At 39.1% G+C, this 27,739-nt stretch overlaps 1 protein-coding gene and 1 non-coding gene across 3 annotated transcripts; both read right to left on the minus strand.

Moving 5' to 3' along the window:
* Positions 1 to 1,045: 1,045 nt before the first annotated feature.
* Positions 1,046 to 27,085, minus strand: UTP6 (UTP6 small subunit processome component). 2 transcript variants are annotated; one of them, XM_057715431.1, is made up of 19 exons: positions 26,877 to 27,084; positions 25,272 to 25,356; positions 22,440 to 22,481; positions 22,116 to 22,208; positions 21,364 to 21,411; positions 20,849 to 20,912; positions 19,117 to 19,235; positions 14,265 to 14,342; positions 13,257 to 13,338; positions 12,715 to 12,796; positions 11,681 to 11,865; positions 11,067 to 11,146; positions 10,621 to 10,698; positions 8,017 to 8,196; positions 7,136 to 7,216; positions 6,833 to 6,942; positions 6,242 to 6,308; positions 4,087 to 4,159; positions 1,046 to 2,910 (listed from the first exon to the last, which is right to left on the minus strand). In XM_057715431.1, the coding sequence occupies exons 1-19, from the start codon at positions 26,966 to 26,968 to the stop codon at positions 2,753 to 2,755; spliced, it is 1,797 nt and encodes a 598-aa protein (XP_057571414.1). In that variant the 5' UTR covers positions 26,969 to 27,084; the 3' UTR covers positions 1,046 to 2,752. The 2 variants fall into 2 exon arrangements, 1 of the variants encoding a protein (XP_057571414.1); XR_009049978.1 differs by having other exon boundaries at positions 2,836 to 2,910; positions 4,087 to 6,100; positions 26,877 to 27,085.
* Positions 14,057 to 14,179, minus strand: LOC130841109 (small nucleolar RNA SNORA54). The gene has a single exon (XR_009050150.1). It is a non-coding gene; the product is annotated as a small nucleolar RNA SNORA54 (small nucleolar RNA).
* Positions 27,086 to 27,739: the final 654 nt, after the last annotated feature.

A 27,739-nucleotide genomic window follows, 5' to 3' on the forward strand; every position in this document is an offset into this window, starting at 1 on the left:
TTGAGTTAATGACAGTTCTTAAAGTTAACCCATTAGAAATCAGGATGGCTGATCAAAACAAACTCCTACAACGTTCCGGGCACTCTATCGTTTGTGACAGTTGGTCATGGTAACCCTAAACATTCTGTGCTAGGCCAGTACAGCCTCACCTATCTTTTAAAGCTGTAAGTCTGGCCCTCTACATCCTGAGGGCAGCATAAGTGAGGCAGCGCCTGGGCTGGGGGTAAACCAAACTCTAAAGACAGCCTTCACTGTCTTTCCCTGCACTGCCAGAACTCCAATGAACAAATCTGCTCAAGGTGTTGATAATCACGTTAACCTTTAAGTAGCAGAAGAGCTGGCCTTGCTCACCAGCCCATCTTACGACAATCTGAGACATTAGCCTATTCCTTCCACTCCCTCAAAGAATGTGTTTATATCCATACACTACATAAGGCATTTGAAAAAATTTAGCCTAACAGTTGATACATAACATTTTTTTTTCTCTATGTAGACCTTCCTACAGGGAAGAGAATGTGACCAATTAATGTGTGTTCTGTTCAGACTCATGAGTTAATTTCCCCAAACCTAACTGGATCTATGTCAAGTGTCCAATGTGACCTTATGCGATGGAAATAAAAGTTGTTATCTGTGCTGTCCAGTATGGTAAACATGTGGCTGGTTGAGCACTTGAAATGTGGCCAGTGTAAATGAGAAACAAATGATTTAATTTCAATAAATTTAAGTTCCCACACATGGCCAGAAGCCACCATATCACCATATCTAACAGCACAGCTCTAGGTGAACTGACTACATGCATCTTCATAACCTGCAATGGTGAGAACCGGGTACAGGGTGTGAGGACCCCAGGGTGACCCACCTTCACAGCCTCGCATTCAGGAGCCAACCACCGCCCTCTTTACTCCCATCTCTTATATGCAATGTGTATCTGTCTCCTAAAATAAAAAAGCCCTGTAAGGATTTAAAGGTTGAACTTCCCGGGACTTAATGGATAGGAGAAAGAGAAGATTTTTCTTATTTTAAAATAAATGACACGCAAGCACCATTTAGGGTACAAAAGTTCATGATGAAAATACCCTAAAAGAGACCCTAATGTTTATAAGAATTTAATAAATAATAAAAGTAGTACTACAAATCAGCAGGGGAAAAAATGGCCACAAATGGTATTGTGGAAAATTTAGTTAACTGCTTAGGGAAAAAAAACTGAGTCGTCCTGCACAAGAGGCAGGGTTTTCAACAGAAATCACACAAACAAAACCTCTGGACTGCAAAAAACCGCCACCACCAAAAAAAAAAAAAAAAAAAGGCTGGGAGCAAATTATTTGCAACAGAGATGAACTAAAGATTACTATTCTTAGGATATAAAAAACTCATAAATTAATTCTAAAAAGTTCAAAAAACAGTCAAATGCATTAACTACAATATCAAAGAAATGTGCATTAAAATAAGGATATATCACTTTTCACCTACTGAAATGGTAAAAATAAGAAATGTAACACCACAGTGCTTTAAAGTATTTTCACACAATGCAAACTGGCAATACTTATCAATACTCTTTAAAAGTTATATCCCTTAATACAGTAATTCTACTGTCAGATGTCAGTCTCCTAAAGAAATAACCAGGAATGTGAACAAAGATTTATATAAGAATGTTCACCAATAGTACTTACAAGAAAAAATTAGAAATGACAAGCTCCAACAAGGGGATTAGTAAAATAAGTCATGGCTCACCTATACAATGGAATGTTCTGAATTAATTGTTTTTAAGGCTATTTAATGACACGGAAAGATAATATTTAGTGAAACATACTAGTAAGTAAAACTGCACTGAATGCTTCTCCCAGTGACATCCTAATGTTAAGTTAAAGGATATACGATTCAAACAATTGCCTCTCCTGCTCCCAAAACGCTCTCCTTTGCTCCAAGCCATCCTCTCCATCTTTGCCTCTGAAGCTCTTCTAAGTTACTCTCTACCCCTGCACTTTTTTTGTTGCTGGGCCTCCCCTATGTAAACACTTCTCCACAGATCAGTCCCAGAGATAGAGGACACTTTTATAATCTCTTAAATCTTCTTAAAGGACAACTTTTCCTCCAATACCCAGCATCCTTCTCTGCTGCTTCAACCAACTCAGGACATCAGCTCTGTTCCTCCAACCCACCTCCATTCCCAAAAGCTTCTCTTCTTTCCTGCCTATGATGGACATTCAGTGAATGAATGAATGAATGAATGAGTAAAGGGTCTAATAGTATAAATCCGACTCCAATAAAGGAAATCAAATTAGTGAGTTTAAGTCCAGATGATGAAATAACAGGATGCTTTTATTTTCTTCTCCACATTATTCTATTCCCTCCATATCTTCTACAACAAATGCATACCATGTGTACATTAATAATAATGAGACAATAAACAAAGAGAACTACACTTTCACCTCCATTTTAACTGACCCCCAGGCCTAGATAAGAGATACTCAAGTTTGACCAGGGGTAATAAAGGAAGATCAGTTATATGATTTCCATGTATTTTGGAAAACATTTAGGACCTACGGCAGGTCAATAACTGGCCTCTGGCCACTAAACAGCAGTTCTCTTTTCTGGAATTAAAGAGTAAAGCATTAACAAAATTAAAGCATGTCTCAAAATCAGACAGCCATCTCATCTGCCATCTCAGCACACTGCAGATGAATGCATAACACAAAACTACCCAGAGGGTTTACAACACTATTTCACAAAGTTGGCTGTGTTCTTCCTCTTTTCACAACTGGCCAGCCTGATGCAAAGCATATTTAGCTAAAAACATCTCTGCTGACTCTCCCTGCAACATTTTTGTGGCTCGCCAATAGATATGTCCGCAGTTCTCAGGTCTACCAAGGGGGTGGTTCAATTCTTCTTTGATGTAATCCATCCAAAGATCTTTAAAGGGAACCCAAAAAATTAGTTAGATAACTGACAAGGCTTTATTACATTAAACTTAATTATTTAATATCAATTCAATGCAAGATTTCTAAGAAACTTAATTTCTTGCTATTATTTTCCAGCAACCTCATGTGAAACAATATCTCTCAGCTTCTTTACACTACAGTACTTCAAAGTTTTTTGTTTTAAGTAGAAAACTTCACTTTAATCACGATAGTCTAGTGCTCTCACCTTTTGAGATGGCCCACATTCTACCTACAGAATTTATATCTCTCAATAAACCTGCTTTCATTTTTTTGGGGGTGGGGAGCGGGGAGGGTGGGCGCCACACAGTGAGGCATGTGGCGTCTCAGTTCCCTGAGCAGGGATCAAACCCCTGCCCCCAGCAGTGGAAGCGCGGAGTCTTAACCGCTGGACCCACCACCAGGGAAGTCCCAAAACCTGCTTTCACTTTAAAAAAAAAAATCATGACAGACTACATATTTCATAAACTCAAAAATACTAAATATTTTAAAGGGAGGATTATGCTAAGTCTCTTTCAAGGTGAAAAGGACCTCAACGAGTTCAGCATGCTTAATAAAACTTGCTTGGGTTCGCAAAAATGCCATATTCATTCATTTTACCAGAAGGTCTGTTGAAACCTTGTGAAAGCTTAAGTGTTTTTTTACATCTGAGTTTAACAACTACACATGCCAATTTGAGTTCACAAGTAAAGAGACTTTACCTGACATACTCATACCCAGAAGTATGTTTCACAAGCCCTGAAATGAGACAATGTGGCAACAGCCCAGGACAACCTTTGTCAATTAGTATCCCACTCCCTCTCTGCTATAATCCCCACCCCCCCCCAATTTGTTCTGATCTACATTATTAACCTTTTCCTTACAAATATCACATTTTTCAAGAGAACCAAACCAAGCAAATCTCCCTCTAGTCCAGAGCTCTTAATAGAAGACCCATGGATTCCTGGGCTTGTGAACTTGAAATTATAAGCAAAATTATGTCTGCAAGTATTTATGCACAAAGTGAGGGAGGAGGCAGGGGAAGGATGCCAAGTTTTATTCTCAAAGAGGGCCATGACCCCAAAACAGTAAAGAAACACTATTCTAACCATAATGATAGGTTACAGGCCACACATGCAAACTCATCTGTCTATAACTGAAATTTACTTACCAGAATCTACAGATCCAAATTCTCTCAAAGCCCTCTCATAATAGTCTCTTAAGTTCGCCATCTTGCAGGATTCCTAACAAAAATAATCAGACAATTTTGCCTCAAAAATCTAATTTATAATGTCACCAATTCATTTCACCCACACTGTTAAACAGCTACTGTCTATGAGGTATCTGAAGAGGAGGAGAGAAGGGTTTGAAGGAACACAGCCGGACTCTGAACTTACCCAGAGAAAGGTCAAATGCACTACGTGGCAGAGTGAAGTAAATGTCAAACGGTGATGAAAGCACTTTGCTCAAAGCACTTTGCTCTGGTAGCATGGGAAAAGCCTAATTAATTCTCAGCTGGGGGTACATGAGCAGCTCCACAGGAAAATATATGTGGAAGCCCTGAGGGAGGGGTAGGATTTAAATAACTAAATGGGGAAGGTTCTATTCCCTATGGCTAGGGATTTCTTCCTTTGAATATCTGGGCTCTAGCACATATTATCCATACCCACCTTAAAATTTTTTATATCAAGGCAAAGTATATATAAATACTACTTACATGACCTTCAGCAAGTTTTCTGAACCCTGTGACCTTAGTTTCCTCACCGAGAAAACGAGGATAACAACATCTCTTAGGCCAACTACAAGGATTCAGTTAAAATGTGGATGAATCATGCACTGAGCACAATACCCAGTGCTAACTTTACAGTACATAAATGTGCATTCCTCACCTCTACTTCCATTTAAATGTATTCTCTTCATTTCATTTTCAAAGCAGATTAACATCTTCAGTTTAGAAATCTTTTAGTGTAGAGAAATAACTATTTCCTCATTCCAATTTCTCTTCACTGAGACTACACTGTTTTATAAAAAGCTAGTTTAACCTCCCATCTTACACATGCATGGAAAACAGAATCAGGCTTTGTGAAGGGCTCACAGTGTGCATGTAACTGTGCAAAGTCCTTTCCATCCAGTCTCGCACCTGGCCTCACACCCCTGAAACAGGTATTACGGCCTCCCTGACAGATGAGGATGTCAAGGCTTAGAATTAAGTGACTTGCCCAAGGCACATAACTATTGTGTTATTAATTCAAAGCCTGGCTGTGAATTATTATGCTAGATTATCTCCCACAGTGTAAGATAAGAACAGATCACAAAAAAAAAAAAAAAAAAAAAAAACAGATCACTGACCCAGACAATGGTCAAAACTATGAAAATCAGAGTTCAACTTCATTATTAATTTTTCAAAAATGCAAATAAAAATAATAAACACCAATCAAAATACCGAAATAAAGGAGAAAAAGCAAAACTGAATACTTGGAGAAGATATGAAGGAAACAGGTCATTATCACTGTAAGTAATTTAGAGAATTATCTGGCAATATGTAAAGAGCTATTAAAAAAGCCAGTACCTCCAGTCCTTGAAATTTATCTCAAGAAAGTAACTTAAAAAACAAAAACAAAAAAACCTATGTAAACAAAATGCTTGCAGCGCTGTTTTCAATATCAAAAATCGAGAAACAACCTATAAGTAATGGAATGGTTAAGAAACCTACAAGTGTAAGAATAATACAGCAACCATTAAAAATAATACCATGTAAAAACACAGGAATGTGTTTACAAAATAATGTTAAGAAAAAAAAGAGAACCGCCGCGTGTCACATAAGTCAGAAATAAAACACTACAAAACTGTGCTTATATATGTAAATAAAATAAATATGGCTGGTCCTGTTATTGTGAGGGGATTACAGATATTTTGGACTTCCGCGTATTTTTTTTTTTAACTAACACTTTCCTGTATTTTTCCTCATTCACAAGTTCAGTTAAAAACACCAGAAACAGTTACGAGTGCCTACTCTCTACCTCACAACCCAAAACAAGAAACAAACAGGGCACCGTGGAGGCAGAGAGGCTGCACCTCACACAGCCCGGCAGGGAAGGCTTCCTGTAAGAGGTGACATCTGAGGTGTCTAGTTTCCAGACATGTTCCTTTTCTTCTTTGTTGGATTACCATTCCTAAATCTACATCTGTGAAAAAGGGGTTCGAGGAAGGGACCAGAAATTATACTGTATTATAACGAGAGCTTTTTAAATAACAAAATGCTGCCACAGATTAGTAAACACTCATCCATTTTCCCAGACAAAAAAATGCACAGACAGGACACTTACTTGCTCCTTTTCAAACTGGATCATCTTCCTGAAAAAATCAACTGAAAGTGGACGCCTTTCCTGTAAACTAAAAAGGAAGGGGGGGGAACCGTTATCTTCCACAGTGACAGCCTCTTACATCCCACCAATATAAACACCTGTGCCACTGCCTCTGCCATGTGCAATGTGATACAGTCCTGGCTATGATTCAACGCGGGGACTGGACCTGACCACCAGTCACTCACCATTTTCAATCTCCAAAGCCTTACCCTTCACTGCCACCGAACACCTAACAGTTTCCATCCTGGTAGGCAAAACGCCAGTCTAATGTTCATCAATAAAAGTGGTGCACCACTTGTGATTACAGTATAATCTCAGACTTGTGAAAGACAAATTTTAAAATGATGTATTAAGATGGTTTTTCTCTTGATGATGGGATTATGATGAATTATTAGTTACATCTCTCTTTTTTTTTTAATTTTCCACAGCGGGTATGAACTGAAGGGGCTCTTGAATTCATTCCTCCCTCTATTTGTGATACACACAATCTGGGTATGAGAAACTGACTACGGGGTGGCGAGACTCATAACAGCTATGTATGTCTGTGAGTACCTTTCAAACACAGTTCTGGCCTTTTTGTAGCCACCACTTCGATAAGCCCAATCCAGGTACTTATCCTTCAGAGTGACTGACTCGGCACCTGTGACAGCTAAGACAGCTTTCTAAAATTTAAAAGAAAAAAGACATAAGCCACACGAGGAAATGTCTACATATCAAAACAAATTTTCCCAGGCCACTCAATGAACAGTGCTTTAAAAGGAGCACCTGCTTCAGAAACAAGCCTTTGAAAGTTAGCCAACTAGCAGACCTATGTGCTCGTTCCCCACACACAAGACTACAATAAGGGGCCTGTACCTCATAGATCATTTCAGTGTCTTCTTGGCTGTTGGCATTTTCACTCCACTCTGTCCAAGCACTCCACAATGACAGACAAATCTGTTCATAATTTTTAAAAAAAAGTTAGAAAATGATATCTTAGCACTATGCTCTGAAAACTAGTCACTATAAAGACAGGCTCCTCCTGAGATAATCAATATGTGAAACACGCAGTCACTCACAGTCTGCCCTCACGGTACAGAACCCTCAGTGCCCGGCAGGAATGGCACACTGGAACACAGAGAGCCTTCGGGCCCAGTCACCCAGAGCAATACCCTCCTGTTAACTCTTCATCCCCTCTGTCGGGAACTACTGCCTGAAGTTACTATCATCAATCATCAGCTAGTTATGCCCTTAGCCCACAGCTAGTCAGAACCAAGCTCCCCAGGTCACGTCTCTGCTGTGCAGGACCACAACACAAGTGTTAATTAATCTAGGCTGAACTATCTGGCCTTCGCTCACGCCCTAGCAGCACACACAAATGAGCAGTAAAATAATCATGACTTCCCCCCCCCAATTTAACTCCTGGAATACTTTTTTCCTACTAGTATAAAAGATTCACTGCAAAGCTTTAAGGTTTAGTCTTTTAAACTTTAAAGTTTAGAAATAATATCCTATTAATACCTCTCATTTATAAGATACATAAACAGAAATAGAAAAGTTTACATAATTTAGTCGACTTTCAAATAAAGAATTAGAAACAGGCTAATAAATGGAAGTAATTCTTCCACCCGTGATCTTTGAACCATCACCACAAATGCACTATGGGGCCAGCTCTCCTCAGACAAGTCTACTCCAAATGAGCTTTGGCTGCAGTCTTAAAAGGCTGAAATGAAATACAAAAGACACAACTCACAGACCTGGGGTTTCAGCTGTACAAAGGCGTTTTCAAAAAGCCTGGATACCTCACGGCTCTTCGAGGTCATCAGCACCTGCAGCTTCAGCTGCCACATCTCCACGGAGTTTCTGAACGATTCCATCCCGGCTTCTGCCACCTCCATAGCTTCCTTAAAGAGGTCACGGCGCAGCAACAACTCACTCTGGAGAAGACAAAGGATCACTGGAAAAGTAACTACTGAGAGCAACATTATCTACGGAAATGGGGACAAATAAAGACCACACGCGAGGCAACAGATTCAACAGCCTTTCTACTAAACCCTTCACCACGGCAGCCAAACAGGCACAAAGTGAACAATTTGGAATTTCTCCTCCGTTCCCTGCTCCTATCCCCAAGCGCTATCCAAAAAACAAGAGGTGAAAAGCAGACGGCCTAAATAACTTAGACTGAAAGTTGTATTTTTAATAAAATAGTTCACTATAATAAAACCCACACCCACCACCAGTAGTTGTGGGGTGGTAAGAAAACAACTTCATTCATTCAGAGTTGGGCACATTATAAACTGGTACCATTCTTCTGAAGAGTCATGAGACTGTTCATTTCCAAACTTTGGAATTTTACTTTAACAAATATGACCCAACAAATAAATGAACAGGAGGATGTATCTGTTCGAAAATGCTTGTATCCACACTATTGTAACAGGGAAAGAAAAACCTAAAACCAATCCAATTTTACAAAATTGTGAAAAAGCAAGTAAACGACAGGACATAATCCATTCATTCAGCAAACATGTTAATTGCACGCTATATATTCTAGATTCAATAATGAAAACATCACTACTACCCACAGCACCTCCTGTCCAGCAGCAGAGACAGTCTGATATGTGTCATCACAGAAAAACAATCCTACGCTATAGGAGTACAAAGCAGGAGCACCCAACAGGCACTCTGGCGGTGATGAGAAAGGACTCTCAGAAAGGAAGCCCCGTGTATGCTAGGACTTAAGGAAGAGCAGGGATTAGTCAGGTAAAAGCAGAGATTCCCCAGGAAGAGAAAAGACTCTCCCACCAGCATGTGCAAGAGGCTGAAGATGACAGAACGCTTGGATCTGAAAAGAAATCCAAGTTCAGAATGCCTGGAGAGCTGGGATGTAAACTGGAGAACTGGCAGGTGAAGCTGGGAATACCTGGGGGGCCAAATTAAGGAGACTGAGCAACTTTATCCAAAGGACAACGGGAAGCCACAGAATAACGTGACAATCGATTTTAAAAGATCATTCTGTGGAGAATAATCTGGAGAAAGGATGGGTGTAGAATCAGCCAGCATCTGAAGTTGAGCAGCAGTGTGGTGAGGGACTCTCATTAAAGGCAAGGTCACCGGGACTTCCCTGGCAGTCCAGTGGTTAAGACTCTGCGCTTCCACTACAAGGGGTGCCAGTTCGATCCCTGGTCAGGGAATTAAGATCCTGCATGCCACACAGTGTGGCTAAAAATTTAAAAGAAAAAAAACGGCAAGGTCACCAAATGAGTGACAAGTGGGGAGACCTGGGAGGGGCAGCATCAGAAATGTGAGGAGGAGAGAATGTCTGAAATGACCAGAGCGGTGAATGGCAAAAGAAACTAATAACGGGCAGAGAGCAGGACTGCCAAAGCACTCCAAGCCACGTCCAGCTGAATTTACAGGGTGGGACTGTCTTGCCAGCAGTATTCAGTAGCTCAAACAGGGCAGCTGATCTCATCCATGCCTGAGATTTTTCAGATACCATAATGGAAGAAGGGTACCCCAGTCGTGGTAAAATACAATATGCTACTAACGTATAGTCTACGTCGATCTATGTAAAAAGTATAGAAAAAATGTTAATGTAAAAACAGCAGAACAATACAAAATAGCAAGACGTTAATTGCAATTACGTAAAAATTGCGTAAATTATATAAATCAAAAGAGGTAAGAGTTATACAAATAAATGGCACTCAATAAACAAAGATTTTTGTCCTTTTTCCACTAAAAAAGTATTTAAATACATTAACACATTCACTATCTCATGTAATGCTCCCAACAACTTTGGGAGGTGGCAAAAACAAGGATCACTATCAATACTCTAAAATCAAGTCAAGAAACTCAGAAAGGTAAAGTTGTTTGCCCATCACCTACCTATTAAGCGGCAAAACCCAGTCTAGACCCATGTATTCCCACGCTATGTTATTCTGGTCTCTATATAATAATCCTTACCCACTTCAGAGTACAAGGTGAGCTAATATGCCTCTTACTAGAACGTCAGCTTCTAAAACACTGCAACACATTTAAGTTGTCTTTACCGTACCGACGGTTAATCTGAGCCAAGCATAGGTTCAGGAAAATGTGACTGGCTGGACAAACAAAATACACCCAACTGAGACTCTATTCTGAGTGTTTTCCACTATTATAATAGTCTTCCCTCTACTGTTACAGAGTTCCTTTCTGGTACGCACCAAATATTACAGCCAAATAATAAACACTCTCTACATGTACCGTGCCAATCTTCCAAACGTGCGTAGTCATAAAACTAAAAATATTAAAAACATGACACCAGCATGAACCAACCGGAATTAAGTACATGTAATTGGCATTGAATGTGTCCAGGTCCTTACCCACTGCTTGTACTGGAATTCTGACAGAAGTTTGACATCATGTGCCTTCCTGAATGCAACCATGGTTCTTTCCAGCCTCTGAAATCAGAAAAAAAATCTCTCAGTTCATTACAAAGATCCCAGCAGACGCCTTTGGCCTCTGACAAGAACAAAAGCAGTTTTTTACCTTTCTCAGAACTGAGAGAAGGGACTGAGGTGGTTTCACTTAAGATTAAATGATCTGGGCGGCGTCACCAAGCAGAGCCCAGTAAGAGAACACCTCCTAACCTGCTGGCCAGAACTAGGGCAAAGCAGACTCAGACCTTCAGAATGACACTCACAGGACAAAGAGTGGTTATACATGAAGTTCTTGGAAGCTGTACCAGACCCCAAAAACCTGTGCCTATGTTCTTCCTTCAGAAGACATTCTCTAGTCAGCCACTGTAACCACATAACAAAGTCAATACCTTCTTTCTGAGGAGCTTACTGCTTGTATTCTTAGTAAACCTTTCCATGCAAAAGTTGATGTAATACTTCCACATGGCCTCTGGAAAAGTCAGAAAGATTATGTTGATCAGAACAGCAATTCTTTTAGTTCAGCAGTCATCGTACATCTTTTCTTTGAATGGAAAACTTCTCTGAGGAAGAGTTTTAACTAGTCTGGTGGAAAAAATAAGTTACTCTGATTATAGCCTATCAAACATCTCAAATACTGAGGGCAAAACAACGGAGTGGTGACATAAATACAAAAAAATTAAAATTCTTATCCATGTCATATACCCTCTACCTTTATTTTCCAATATTACAAAATTATAAAGCAAATCTGTAACAGAAGTAATGATAATAAAACAATCTTCTGAATTATCACTTGCTAAGCATCACTTATCTCCCCAAATAAATGAACAAATGCCACGGCTATCAAGGGAGGTTATGAAAGAGAAAGAACAAGTTGGAAAGCCAGGCACACTGCAAACCACCACAGAGAGGTTCCAGGAACTGATTCTGGTCATGGGAACGGAACTTCAGGTTCACATTCAGGAACACCATTATCCCTCAGCACATAGGGCCTGGTGAGGCTCACCTGTGGGGAGAGTCTTCACCGCCTCTTCGTACACAGCATAGCACCTCTCCTCCCGGCGGCCCACCTCCGCAGCCTTGGCTTGTTTTGTTGTGGGCGGCTCTTCTCCTGGCTGTGACTCTATCTCTAATTCTCGCCGGGCCATGTAATCCCAAGTGAGGGGGTCGTCTATGTACAGAGCCTGAAGGCTGAAAGATACTGACATCAACCTAGGACACGAGACTAACTCAGAATATCAAATAGAGAGACAGTCCTAGTGCTCTGAAACTGTACCCAGGACACCCCTCTAACAATTCCAGCACCAAAAGAGTCATTTCCCAACAGGCTCCCCAGATGTCTTCACCCTTGCTATGTAAATTCTGTCAATGCATCAGAGCTGTCACACATGTGCTAGTTTCAGACTGTTTCATTTACAAATGTTAATTTGCAAGTTAGCTCTCAAAGTCAAACCAGCAGGTATGTGTAACAAGATACTTGGTTCTCCACCCCAGGAGAAAGTTATCATATCCAGACTCTTGACTTTCTCTAATAGAAGGAGCCTAATCCTGTACCAAAACCCTGAAGCTATCCAAAGAGCAAACTGATCTAAGTTCTCTCTTATCTCCTATGAAACTAAGAGTCCTATTAATGGTGAAGTACCCACAAGGTAGGCTGAAAATAATTCCTGAACCATATAAACAGACATTAAAGAATAACCTCTGATAACCTGCAGCACTCAGCCACAAACATTCACGAGAACAACCCTCATCTTAAGGACAAGAAACATGCCAGGAAAACTGGAATACAGGTTTTTTTAATATAAGCTGTAGGATATATTTCTTATTGAACAAAACAAACTATTTCCCAAGGGAAGTCAAACAATTTCTCCAAAACTACATTTTTTTATGTACACATAAAATACTATACAACAGGCCTAAAACACCTTTTTTTCCAAGGACTCTGTACGGTATCTTCTCTCCCCCTTTCTGAATATCCAACTTCAAACCCTTACCACAAGATCAAAACAGACATATTCACTTTTTCACTATTTTACTTACTCATTATAAATTTCTCTTTGCAGATCTTTGGCAAAGTCAAATAGCTGTGCAATTGAAAGCAGTGACACGTGAAATTCTGCACCTAAAATTTAAAAAGCAGGGAAGGGGAGTAAGACTCTAAAGGAGCACTTTCTTGAAGTACTGGAGTTAGTTTTGGGGTTTTTTTTATAAAATAGGAATTAAGATAAAACAGAAGAAAAAAAAAATCACCCATGATCCCTCTACCCAAGCAAAGTCATTATTAATATTTGAGTATTCATTAAGGACTTTAACTTTTAGTCTAAGTGTCTTCAGGGCATAAAGGAACGTATTAAATCAACTATTTCAACTCCCCACATGATTTAAGTGCTCAAAAACTTAATATGTTCAGTTATAATTTAAGAGGAAATAAGCCTTTTCTGAAAGAATCAGGACACTATTTCCTACAATCAGAGTTTTATACACATTCTAACAGAAATTTTCAAAATAGGTTAAAGGCCCTCCTCATTATAAGCAGAACGTTTCATTTTCCCACCATAAACAATTTTTCAAAAGATACCTACTTTTAATTACGCTCATAGAATTTTTGTAGATGATCCGTGCCAACTCGCCCGTAAGGATTTCTTCAGCATACTCGAGATTCCCCTAAAGAATGTAGTATTAAACATAACTGAACAGGCATTGCCAGTAAAGCAGAAAAAGCACTAGGATGAAAATTAACAATCCCAGACTACCTGTGTCATGTGACCTCTGGTAAGTCACATCTCTTTCTGGGCCAGTCCCCTTACTTGTAAAATGGGCAGCATTAACAAGATCAATGATCTTCCAAACTGTGTTCTCAGGCTACTGGTGTCACAGCAAGACCACAAGGCTTAAGGCCTCACACACCATCTAGACCAGAATAGGTCAGGTTTTACATGCCATGTTTACCCTTCTGTGTAAGACTTCATTTGGATAAAGAAGTTCAGAGCTGGAAACTACAATAACAGATGATATCGAAGTTCCTTTTTCAGCTCTAACATTCTCAAACTTATTTCTTTAAACTTACTCTGTCACATAAAAAAATTACATAAAAAGGAAAAGAAAGAAGGGTAGGAATCACACATTTCACAACCTTTCTTGAGTTTCTTTAACCCATTAATATATCATTTAATGTGACCATAAAGAATAGTAGTTGGTCACTCCATCAGTAATAATTTCAAGGACCACTCCAATTAGTCCAAATGTTCATTTTTAAAGCACAAAATTCCACTTTTATTACTAAGCCCATTTTAATTAAATCAATGCGAGACATTTAAAAGTTTCAAAATATTAAGTTGGAAAAAAAAGATGCATTCTAAAGATTTTCATTTTTTTCCTCCCACTTTGTCTCCAAGATCTGAAACCAAGAGCAACCAGGCAGTCAGTTGCGTGGCGCTGGAACTGCTGTGGCACTGGAATGGAACCCACCAGCCACAGGCAGACCAGCAGGTCACGAACAGTGCTCCCAAAGACCTTCTTTTACTCCTAAGCAGGTTCAAAACACTGTATCTTGTTAACAAGTGACAACACATTAGGATTTAGGATCTCACCACATCCATCTTGGCTTTTTCAAACTCTTGCTTTTCCTTCCTCAATTTCTCAGCATGCATCAGCTCCATCCTAAAGTACTACACAGAAGAGAGATAATGAACTGAAAATCTTTCGAGATAATCCTTCAATTAGAAATATATAAGATGCCATTTTTTGGAATAAAGACCTAAATGTAAGGCCAGACACTATAAAACTCCTAGAGGAAAACATAGGCAAAACACTCTATGACATACATCAAAGCAAGATCTTTTTTGACCCACTCGCTAGAATAATGGAAAGAAAATCAAGAATAAACGAATGGGACCTCATGAAACTTAAAAGCTTTTGCACAGCAAAAGAAACCATAAACAAGACAAGAAGGCAACCCTCAGAATGGGAGAAGATACTTGCCAACGAAGCAACGGACACAGGATTAATCTCCAAAATATACAAGCAGCTCATGAAGCTTAATACCTTAATACCAAAAAAGCAAATAACCCAATCCACAAATGGACGGAAGGCCTAAAGAAACATTTCTCCAAAGAAGACATACAGATGGTCAACAGACACATGCAAAGATGCTCAACACCACTAATCATTAGAAAAATGCAAGTCAAAGCCACAATGAGGTATCACCTCACACCAGTCAGAATGGCCATCATCAAAAAATCTAGAAACAAATAATGTTGGAGAGGCTGTGGAGAAAAGGGAACTCTCCTGCACTGTTGGTGGGAATGTAAGTTGGTACAGCCACTATGGAAAACAGTTTGGAGGTTCCTTAAAAAACTAAAAATAGAACTACCATATGATCCAGTAATCCCATTACTGGGCATATACCCAGAGAAAACCATAATCCAAAAAGAAACATGTACCATAATGTTCACTGCAGCACTATTTACAATAGCCAGGACATGGAAGCAACCTAAATGCCCATCAACAGATAAATGGATAAAGAAGATGTGGCACATACATACAATGGAATATTACTCAGCCATAAAAAGGAATGAAATGGAGCTATATGTAATGAGGTGGATAGACCTAGAGTCTGTCATACAGAGTGAAGTAAGCCAGAAAGAGAAAAACAAATACTGTACGCTAACTCATATATCGGAATCTAAAAAAAAATGGTACTGATGAACCCAGTGACAGGGCAAGAATAAGGATGCAGATGCAGAGAATGGACTGGAGGACACGGGGTCGGGGGGAGGTGGCGAAGGGGAAGCTGGGACGAAGTGAGAGAGTGGCATAGACATATATATACTACCAACTGTAAAACAGATAGCTAGTGGGAAGTTGCTGTATAACAAAGGGAGATCAACTCGATGATGGGTGATGCCTTGGAGGGCCAGGACAGGGAGGGTGGCAGGGAGTCGCAGGAGGGAGGGGGTCGCAGGAGGGAGGGGATATGGGGATATATGTATAAATACAGCTGATTGACTTTGGTGTACCTCAAAAGCTGGTACAAGAGTGTAAAGCAATTATATTCCAATAAAGAGCTTTAAAAAAAATTAAAAAAAAAAAACACACACTCTATGCATCAAAAAAAAAAAAAACACCAAGATGCCATTTTTTTACTCAGAAGTATCAGATCTGGGTAAGTTTGGAGGGCATGTTATATTTTATCTCGCTGTGAAACCAGCTGACATTGACAAGGTACAAATTTTTTTTGGCTACACCATACATCTTGTGGGATCTTAGGTTCCCTGACCTGAGATCAAACCTAGTCCCCTACAGTGAAAGCACCAAGTGCTAACCACTGGACCACTAGCCTATCAGGGAATTCCCTCTCCAGGATGTTTCTATACAACATATGGTTAACTTGTAATATAAAGTTGGACTCGTCCAGAATTTTTAATACTTTGAATTCTATAAGACATTAAAATGACAAGTTTAAAAACAATGTTTATACTCATTAACCCAGTAATTCTGCTTCCAGAAAAATATCATAAGGAAATAATCCTAAATACCTATAAGCTTCATACACAAAGGTATAAGAGCAAATAATGGAGACAATCTAAGTGTCTAAAAGTAGGGAGAGTGAAATAGATTATAAAAGCAGCAGGCTGGCAATGCAGCCACAAAACTAACAATAATTTAGTAATGGCGCATCACAATGCTAATGTTATTCTACCCTGTTTTTAAAGCTGACTACAAAATTTTACATGTAAGACAATTACCACCATGTGAAAATGTACACAGGAGAAAAAGACTATGAAGAAATGTTCACTGTATTTGTCTTCAATCAGTCATACTTTTTCCTTTTCTGTGCTTTTCTCACTTTTTCCTCCAAGATTTTCTACAAAGTAAATATTTAGAGCATAAAATAAAAAACAATCTTTATTTTTTTTAACAGATTCAACTATCAGAACAGATAATGTGTATCAAACGTTCTCAAAATGTGACGGGGATACCTGGAGGTTCCCAAAACTCTTTCAGAGGGTCTGCAAGGTTAAAACTATTTTCATAATAATACAGCATGTTATTTGCCTTTTTTACTCTTATTCTGTCAAGAGTTTAAGGTTTTTCAGAGGCTACATGATGGGTGCTACGACCCACACAGAATGCAAAAGCGGAGAGTATAACTGCCTTCTATTCAGTCACACATTCAGGAGATTAGCAAATATGTAAAACGAGGCCATTCTTTTCTTTAAACTTTGTTTTAGAAGAGTTATTTTCATTTAAAAATAAGTAACCTATATTGACATGTAACGGGCTTACTATTTTTGAGTGAATATTTTTTACATTTCTTGGTTTTAATCTTCAATACAATAAAAATTGACAGATATAATCCATGTAAACAAAAGATCCGTGGGGCCTCAGTAATTTAAGATTGTGAAGGGATCCTAACACCAAAAAGTCTGAATACCACTCATATAGATTAATACATACTAACATAGGACTATATTCACAATGTACCAGGTAAAAATACAGAACACAAAAATATGTAGTAGAGGCCTACTTTTCAGAATTAAAGCCTGTTTTAAATATCTGTAATATGCATAAAAGTATGGAAGGTAATTATGGGGGAGGATGTGTGTAATTACTGGGGGGTAAGGGAGGGAGGGATAAATTAGAAGATTGGGATTGACACATACACACTACTATATGTAAAATAGATAACTAATAAGGACCTACTGTATAGCACTGGGAACTCTATTCAATACTCTTGTAATGGCTTCTACGGGAAAAGAATCTAAAAAAGAGTGGATATATATATAATGGATTCACTTTGCAGTACACCTGAATTAACACAACACTGTAAATCAACTGTACATCAACCTAAAAAAAAAGAAGACAAAAACAAAAAGTATGGGAGGTAAAATTATGAGTACTTTTACTTTTTTCATAAAACTGCTTTCTCTGAACTATTTATAATAAATTCTATTTACTTTTGACAAGAATAAGCAATAAATCTATTTCCATTTTGGAAAATACAAGTACCGGCAATTGTTAAAACCTCCAAAAAAACCCACAAACATTAACACCAGGGCTTCCCTGGTGGCGCAGTGGTTAAGAATCCACCTGCCAATACAGGGGACACAGGTTTGAGCCCTGGGCTGGGAAGATCCCACATGCCACAGAGCATCTAAGCCCATGTACCACAACTACTGAGCCCACATGCCGCAACTACTGAAGCCCGAAAGCCTAGAGCCTGTGCTCCGCAACAAGAGAAGCCACTGCAATGAGCCCACACACTGCAACAAAACAAAGAGTAGTGATGATGGGTGATGACTTAGAGCGTCAGGATAGGGAGGGAGGGGATATGGGGATATATGTATAAATACAGCTGATTCACTTTGGTGTACCTCAAAAACTGGCACAAGAGTATAAAGCAATTATATTCCAATAAAGAGCTTAAAAAAAAAAAAAGAAGAGTAGCCCCCACTCTCCACAACTAGAGAAAGCCCATGTGTAGCAACAAAGACCCAACGTAGCCAAAAATAAATAAATAAATGATAAAATAAATCTTTGGGAAAAAAAACAATAACACCATACAATAGCCCTCTAATAACGGGGCTAGTCATCCCTGTTTAGACTGATTCTTATAATAAATTACTCAATAAAAATAATAAAGGCCACAAAGGAATGTCTAACAGAATACAAAAAGGAAGAGAAGGGATGCAAGACTATTTACTACAAATCCAAAATACACTTGAGGCAGCTACAAAATCTATTAGCTTTAAGATCCATGTCTTTCCCCCCTCATCACATAGGGTTTAATTTTCCTCTGAACACTCAACAGCAGTTTCTCCCTTATTCTGACAAATACCTCAGAAAAGGGTGCAGTTTCCAATAATGTCATTTCTAGCATTTGCTGGGGTTTTTTTTTAATTAAGTCTGGCTATCACTGTTCTAGTGTACCCTTCTAAGAGGAAATAAGTCCACCAGGAGGGGAAGGAAATATCTATTTCAAGAAAAGGAGATACAGAGAAAGAGAAAGTGGGGGAAAAAAACAAGAGAAGCCAAAGCAAAGCAGAAAGGGAGAGGAGGGGCAGGGATGGGAGGGGAGGGGAGAGGGAAGGAAGGGAGGGAAGGGAGGGGGGACTGGAGGGGAAAGTAAATGAATGAAAACATACATACATACAAAGGCATAATGATGACTGAACCCTGACCCTCAACTAAAGAAAGGTAGGGTCCAGTTTCCTATCCCTCCCCCCAATAATGGGCAGGTAGGAATTCCAACCTCTCACTAAACATCTGGCCAACACCTACTACTGGCCAAGAAATACCCTTCTGATCCTTTCCCCAGGAGCTCCCCTACTTATCCCTAGCCTCCATAAAGTGAAGCCTTTTTAACTTAATAAAGAATATACATCTCCAGAGGACCAAACTAAGACATCACTCTCTCATCTAATGTGCATACACACTCACCTCTTGATAAAGTTTTGGGCATTCTGGATGAAAGCGCAGAGCCCGAAGAAATAGCTGTCTTGCATTTTCTGAAGACAAGCGATCTTCCATTTCCCACTTGGCTGCCATAATCCACAAAGCTGTAAGTGAAAAACATCAGATTTCATTTTAATAAAGTAATCAAGTCAGGTACAAAAAGACCAATGCTCCAATTTTGATACCTCAATTTTTTTTTAATCTCACCAAAAGAGGAAGGGGATGGAGACAGGTAGTTTCTAATGGTTATCTGTATTGTTGCTTTATCTAAAATTAAAAAGTGTGCTCTGAACCAAATCGATAAATGTTAACATCTGTGGGTACTTATGTGTCCATTACTCTGTTTCATCAGATCTAAGGTCAACACCATTGTTAAGTCATATACAAATTTTAAAAGTGTTAAAATGCTGGAAAAAATTGTGCATCTTAGAGTCAACAAAATAAATTATTTTGCTCTTTTCTCTGTATTTAAAGTAGCTGATAATTTTTTTCAAATCATTCATAATTTCTAAAGCAAGTCTTTTATTATACCTACTGGGAATAAAGGCTACAAAAACAAAAAAAAACCCTTTGTCCTTCTACATGAGAAAGTAACCTTGAGGTAACATTCTAGCTATCTCCCTAGAAACTTCATAAAGATTAGCTATTTGAGAGAGTAGCATTGACATACATACACTACCAAACGTAAAATAGATAGCTAATGGGAAGCTGCTGCATAGCACAGGCAGATCAGCTCGATGATTGGTGACGACCCAGGCGGGTAGGGAGGGCGGAGGGAGGCTCAAGAGGGAGGGGATATGGGGATATATGTATACATACAGCTGATTCACTCTGTTGTACAAACTAACACAACATTATAAAGCAATTATACTCCAATAAAGATGTATTAAAAAAACAAATCAGCTATTACCAGGCAAAATTTATTTTGGTAAAAATGACCCATGGTTGGTAACTGTGTCCGGATGAGGAGGGCTATGAATGGTAGAGAGCCACTGTTTCAGGCTTTCTTGAGCTTGTGAATCCTGAAACTGAGCACAGGTCACAGATAAACTACCTGGAAGCTACACCCATCCAGGGGTCTTCTAAGCCAGAGTGGCTCCTCTGCCCACTCACGTGCTCTCATGCTCTCCCACCTGAGACAAGCCTCTGAACTGCTGAGAGTACTAATGCTGTCTTGCTGTATCCTTCTGAATTAACTGGTACCAAACATAGCCGATTTTGAGTCTCGTGTACTGTAACCCTAATATTTGAGGACAGACACCGAAGCACTTCCACTATAAAACATCCTACCACTCTTGTAAGTGGTAACACCTTACCACTTTTGTAAGAGTCTTTTACAAAACTTGAGTACCTACTCTGTGCCAATCGATCTTGTAAAATCTGTATTAATATTTTCCCCTTGAAGTTTCTGAAATCCTCAGATTTGAGTGCCTCCAAACAGAAGACCCCTTAAAGAACTGAAGAGTTTCTTTCACCATCAGCTAAAAAGAAATGTAGTCCATCTTATCCGAAGATACAATACCTGGCACAGTAACTAGTACACAGTACGCAGGGATGAACTAAGAGGCAGCTATTCAGGAATAAAAACTGCTGAGGCCAAGGTCCTATGCTCAAGTTCTCAAAATAATGCTTTTAGGTTTATCAAGCAAAACAAATTCCAAAATGGCTTGAGTCTACAGAAAAGGTAGAAACAGAACTGACAAGGATTTCACCATACCTGGCTTGTTCGAATGAACGGCCAAGATGGCAGAGAATATCTTGCTGAGTTGAACTTCAGTAGCCTGTAAAAAAAGAAAAATTCCACTCCCTGCACAGCAGTCATTGCTATTAATCTCTAAGTGATCTGTACTGTACCCTCACAAACTGTAAAAATCCAATGAGGTGAGATCTGCTATTGCTAGGGACATATGAACAAATACAGACTCAGAGTCGTCTTCTACCTAAACCACTACACATAAACACTTTACATACCTAAAAAATGTTTTCAACTTTACTGAACAAATACACATAAAGATCATTTTCTTTTCAACTGATATGGAAGCCATTTACATAGTTATTCAGATATGCAAATATTGTTACACTGAAGTTCAGCCTTCTTGGGTTCTTTTCCCATTTGTTAACCCTACACCTTTGGAGAGAACGTGGAGTTCAGCAGTCAAGTATGAGGTTTAAAATGCAGACTAACCAAAAGAAGGAAAAAGGGAGCAAGACAGAGCTGCCCAAAATACTCACCCACTTCTTACAAAAGACTATATAAGACAGCCAAAGCTGAACATCATCCTGCAAGAAAAACAATGTAGTAAGTTGCCTGAATTTGAATTTTATATACAGTACATCTTTGCATTCATTAACTCTGTTTGAAACAGAGGCAGATTTCAGAAAATCCAATGTGTTATACCACATTCCTCAGCCTATTAGGCTGGTCCTCACCCAGGCCTTAGATCTCTTAATCATAACTCATTCTGTGGCCCTACTCCCACCTACTATGCTCTAAGACAAAATTTGTCGCCTGTACAATTTGTTCAATGCACTTCTGAAACGGTCTCAATCAGGGGTAGCAAACTAATATCTGCCACTCCCAAGAATCCAAAGTACTTCCCACATAATTAACCTGGTCCCAAAACCAAACTTGAAGAAAATCAAGTTACTGGGGTGCTGCCCCTATTCTAACCTTATCTTCCGCCTCCAGGTCTTCGGGGTACTTGATTTAGAGATATATACAAACAAATCTCAGACAATTTTCTGATTCGTAAATATATACCAAATCCACTGTTTTCAGCATCATCCTCACAGACTAACTCTAAGGTAATGCGATCAATTTCCTTAATGGTTTGGTAAGTGGTTTCAAGTAAAGCTACTATCATTAGAGTAAGTATTGAGGTACCCAAGATGAAAATCTACAACCACACATTTGAATATTCAAGTCATAACACACATCATACACATCTTCACATCCCACAGCTGAGGACCCTCTAAACACTTACTTTCCACTTGGCTGATGCACGTCGGAAGACACCTTGTACCCGGTGTACAATACAATCTTCAATCTCATCCTTCTTAAATGAATACCCAGTACGCTAACAAGGGACCAAAAAAAAAAAAAAGCCTCAGTTTAATTCCATTTATCCAAAGCAGCATTCCCACCTGATCATTAACCAATAATGATAGAGAAAGCAAAGAATTACAGATATCATTATGAGCACACCACCACACAATTATCAATGCCAACTGCTTCCCAAACCCAAGTTCTAGCTTTGCAGTCACATTATTTAATTCTATATTTTTTTCCAAGAAAATCATCTACTTACAGCTCGTCTTTTCTGGATCAGCTCCAAAAGATTAATTTCATACTATGAAAGAAAAACATACAAAAAAAGAGAAAACAAGAAAAATAACCTTTTATATAGAGATGCATTTAGTTAAAATCATAAAGTAAATAAAAATCAAGAACATAAAAGAGAAGATAATTTGCTATCAAGAAATCTAATTTACAGTAAATGTTTAGCACTCACTAAAAATTCCTTACATCTGCAAAACTCACAAATACATATATTAGCAAGCATATAAACATCTTAGATACAAAGAAGGCATGCTACTAAAACTGTAAGACTTATAAGATTTACAATATCAGTTTAACTTCCTAGTCTACAACAGCATGTTCGAACTTTTAGTAACCTAACCACTCAAAAATTTTAGCTGATGCACAAGCAAGTAAAGCAGACAAACAGGGCTGTACTAGCTGAAACAGGGTACCTAATAGGCTCTCCCCACCCTCGACTTCAAAGGAGCACTGAGAACCTCTAAGACTCTCCAAAAACCACTACTATAAAACTCTCTAAGCTTGAAGATCGCTAGACAGAAAGCACAGAACCTTACAAGATCGCATGCTTCGTTTTAAAACTGTCTTATGAAATATTTCAAGCATACCAAACACCCATGTAGCTACCACACAGCTACACTAAAGCCTACATTTTACTCTATTTGCTTCAAAACATTTTTAGAAATAAGACATTTCAAGTAAAGGCAAAGCTACCCGTGTTGATTCCACTCTTCTCTCACCCCAGAGGAAATGACTATCTTGACTCAGTTGTTTATCGTTCACAAGCATGACCTCAAACTTTATTATGATGCTGTCTTGAATGCTTTTAAACTTTATGCAAATGGTATCGCGCTGACCCCATCACTCCATATTTTTACTCAACATTATGACTTCAGATATATTCCTATTGTCGCGTGGAATTCAAGTCCATTCATTTTAACTGCTGTATAGTATTTCATTATATGAATGTGCAATTTAGCTATCCTTTCTCCTGAAAAACTTCTTGATTTGCAGTTCTTTACATTTCTAGATTCTGACTATATATGTTGCAAATATTTTCTCTCATTTTGTGGTTTGTCTTTTACATTATTTATGGTGTCCTTTTTGCACATAAATATTTACCTTTAACACAGTCAAATCAATCTTCTCTTTCATGGTCTGTTTGTTCACAGTCATATTAATTTTTAAGAAACTTTTCCCTACCAGAATGTAAACTGGTGCAGCCACTATGGAAAACAGTATGGAGGTTCCTTAAAAAACTGAAAATAGGCCACCGCGGAACTAGCAGGCCAGAGGAGCGCTGCAGTAGTGGCGCGAAGGCGGAAGCGGCGGCGCGGAGGAGGAGGAGGCGGCGGAGGCGGAGGCGGAGGCGTCCACGGCCACGCCGCAGGGGGAGGAGGTGCCCACTGCAAAGCAGCCCTGGTCGCGCAGCTGCGGCAGCGGCCGGAGAAGGCTGCGCTGCCCAGGGGGAGCTGAACCACTTTGCTGTCCACTGGAAACTAACACCACATTGTAAATCAACTATATTTAAATTAGAAAAAAAAATAAACCTTCCCCTACTTGAAATCATTCATATTTTTTTGTAGAAGATTTAAAGTTTTCCCACTATAGCTATTCAACTCAACAGGAAGAGATCTAATTTTATTTTTTCAATGTGGATAACCAGAACCTCGATATAAAATGCCACTTACGTCTCATAGCAAGTTTATATGATTGTGTGCAGGCAAAGGGGGTATATATATAAGAGAATGTGTGTGTTTATACTTACTTATTTCAATTTGCTCTCTAAAACTAAAATCAACCTAATCCACACATAGCTCTTAAAATACATGAAGAGTGAAATTACTCACCACTTAAGTCTCAAGGTTAAACATTTTTATTTCCTTCAATGATTCCTCCCAGAACAAGGTTTACATCCTAGCTGCCTCCTAACCAACTTCTCAAAGTCCTTTAAATGTCATCCTGAGCTGACAATGCTCCAGACATAGTCTGACAAGTGCAAACTACTTTTTTTCAAACAAACATCTTCTGAGTACCTACTGTTTGCAATGTCCTCTGCTCAGCTAACTTACCCAGCACTCTACTCTTATGTAATTGCTTATATTACACATTTTGACATGATACACTTTTTTATTTATTTTGAGTTAGCAATCTACTGAGCCTTAGTACCTCTTTCAAATACAAGATTCTTAGCCAGGTCTCATATACCATTCATTCAGTAGGTTTTTTTAAAATCTAAGCTTATAACCTTTACTCTTATACTGTTTATTAGTGTTAAAGTATAAGACTTATAACATCTTGTTATTGGGTTCTTTCTGAATCCTGAATTTGTTGTCCAACACATTTTCTCCCCCCCTCCCCCAACCTAAATTGATATAGCATGCATTTTTAATCTCCACTCAAATCTTCCATTCATTTACAGGACAGAAGAATCTTGCAGTATACCTCACCTCTTTCTAAATCGACAGACTACTTGCACGTAAATATTAACTTCTAACCATTTGCTATCATCAAACTCACTCTCCTTTATTTTTCCCCACAAGACATAATCGATTAAATCTCTTGCTAAAATCCTGATACCCTGAGTCTCTGACAATCTCTGATCCACTAACCCTATAAAAGAAAAAAAAAAGTTCAGTTTTCCAAGGACCAAAGCCTTAGTGGTGCAACACTATTCCCAAATCATCTCTATTCCCGTTCAAAAATTACCTGTCTAATCATCAGTTCCAGAATTTTATAGAAAACTGACATCGAGCTCATTATACTATAAATGATTTTAAATTCGTGAGGGGATTAAAAAGTAATAAAATTATTCACTTACTTGAACATAATTGATAAAGTCTTCCTTATAAAGAGCTCTTCGCTGTATTCTGTATTCTAGATGTGAAGACTTCTTAATGATAGCTCTGAGGAGAAAGCCACTTAAAATGTAACACTTGACATAAGCAGAAGTTAAATAAATAACTTTGAATTTTTAAAGTTTATTTTTAATATATTTAGAACATATACCAATGTTTGCCAAAATATACAATTCCCAAATAATTATCCTTCATAAGGAAGTACATATTCTCTTACATAATTACTACTGTGTTGTTCATTATTATTATTAAAGTACGGTTGATTTATAACATACTAGTTTCAAGACTTCTGTGGTCTTAAGGGCACGAAGATATACTTTAAAACTTTCATGGGGACTTCCCTGGTGGTCCAGTGGGTAAGATTCCTCGCTCCCAATGCAAGGAGCCCCGGTTCAATCCCTGATCAGGGAACTAGCTCCTGCATGCATGCTGCCAACTATGAGCCCACATGCCACAACTAAAGATCCGGCATGCTACAACAAAGAACCCCTGTGCCGCAGCTAAGACCCAGCACAGACAAAATAAAATAAATACATAAATTAAAAAAAAAAAACCTTTCATGAAAATCACCTCAATCGACTGCCAGAATCACTGACATTCCCACCAGCAAAGTAAATAATGTTAAGTAGTACTTTAAAACATTTACACGTGGTATTAGTAAAGATTTATTTTCCTCCAAATTCAAGTCACTTAGGTTTTAATAATAATCAAATTTCTTTCCTAAATTCCTCTTATTTCTAAATTTTCAACATGCAGATTAAAAAAAAAAAAAAAACCTAGATTTTCTCTACCTATATCATCACTACAAAGGTCTTATGGGGGAAGATTCACTGTATTTAACTAAGGAATGAACAACACGTGTACGCCAAAATTTAAGGCAAGATGTGCAAAACCAATAATCGCCTCTACTTTGTGGTAACAATAACATTTACTGAGCAGTTTATTAAAGAGTCCACCATATGCTGCGTTTCCCTAAGAAGTGTTTAAGATTCCCATAGTCACAGTACTACATTCGCAGTCGTTGTAAAATGAAGAAACAGTCACAGAAAACCATTAAAAACTATTAAACTTAATTTTAACACATTAATGAATAACAACTATATACCAGTCGTGGTTGGCTAAGCCCCGGGGGGAAACATGAAACTGAATTAAATGGTCCCCATCTACAAGTCTTAGTTACAATTATCTGCTCCTCCTGACCTCCCACAGCACTCTATTCGCATCCCTAGGGCAGTACACTGCACTGGGATCAAAATGTTTCACTTGTCCGTCTCCCCGACCATACTGTGTCGCGGCAGCCAGCTCTTCACAAACAGGTTTTATTGCCTTTAGAGCCTCAACACCCGGCTCCATGAAGAGCTGTGAGTATGTCTGGGGGGTAAATGGACGGAACACCTTATAATAAATGAGAAATTAATTCTGGGCATCCTCAAATTCCGGACATGGGCTTCCGCCACGTGAGGGAAAATAAACACAACCTAAGCGCCGCTTATCCCAGCCCCCGCCACACACGCGTCCCAGCCTCCCCTCTGCCCGCCCCAGCCCTTCCTCTTCCCCTGCTCTCTCACTTAATCTCCTCATGACTGAACAGTCCGACGCGCTCCAACTGTTGCAACTCTGGGACTCGATCCTCTATGCGTTCCTGAATTATCTCCGCCATGAGGGCCGAACTCTACAAACCAGCAGAGAGCCTCTCACCGCAAACACGCGCAAAAAGCGCCAGACCTCCCTCCCCGAGACTGGGCCTTAACACTCGCACGTGCCGACGTAAGTGCGCCTTAGGACCCGCCTTTTCCGCTTCCGCCGCCTCCGCCGATGGACAGGGCCCCTTGCCTCTTGCGGCCGCTGACGCCCCCTGGTGGCTGACTGTGGGGTTGTAGAGAGCACCCCCACCTCGCGGGAGAGCTTAAGAGGACTGGAGTTGAGGGGCGGGGCTAAATGCGCGCGAGGCTAGATCTGGGCTGGGATCGCGAAAAGCACCTTGGGGTCTGGAGGGGTTACCTGAAAGAGGCGCGAAATGCGTTTTCTGCACGATATCGTCTCCTTTTATTATGCTTCCCAACACCATGAACCAAAATACAAACAAACCAAGGGGCAAGGATAGAGGATATCGTAAAATTATAGTAAACGTTTCAAAGAGGCGTACTGAAAATTGTAGGGGGCGCTAATGTGGATCAGCTGTCCTAAACACTGTATCTTTGCTTTCGAATAGATTTAGTAAACCCGTGTGATACTGCTTTTTATGTGCCAAGTAGACGGCTGATTAATTTTTAAATGTTTTAAAATAAACATTTTTATTATTTAAAGAAAAAAACTATATACTGGCTTTGTAGACGTGATCTCTCCAAACATGGCCCTGGGTGGGTATCAGAAACTATATTTTTTTTTAGAAGAGGGATTCTTAGTATTGAACAGTTTGGGAGGTACCCGA

The sequence above is a fragment of the Hippopotamus amphibius genome, chromosome 17 (assembly GCF_030028045.1).
Source record: "Hippopotamus amphibius kiboko isolate mHipAmp2 chromosome 17, mHipAmp2.hap2, whole genome shotgun sequence".
NCBI classification, from domain to species: domain Eukaryota; kingdom Metazoa; phylum Chordata; class Mammalia; order Artiodactyla; family Hippopotamidae; genus Hippopotamus; species Hippopotamus amphibius.

Coding starts and splice junctions, on each gene's coding strand:
- UTP6 (XM_057715431.1), bottom strand. CDS start 26,968: ATGGCGGAGATAATTCAGGAACGCATAGAGGATCGAGTCCCAGAGTTG. Junction 14,343..19,116: donor GCCCAAAACTTTATCAAGAG/GTGAGTGTGTAT, acceptor TCTTCTGTGTAG/TACTTTAGGATGGAGCTGAT. Junction 2,911..4,086: donor ATTTGGATCTGTAGATTCTG/GTAAGTAAATTT, acceptor TTCCCTTTAAAG/ATCTTTGGATGGATTACATC.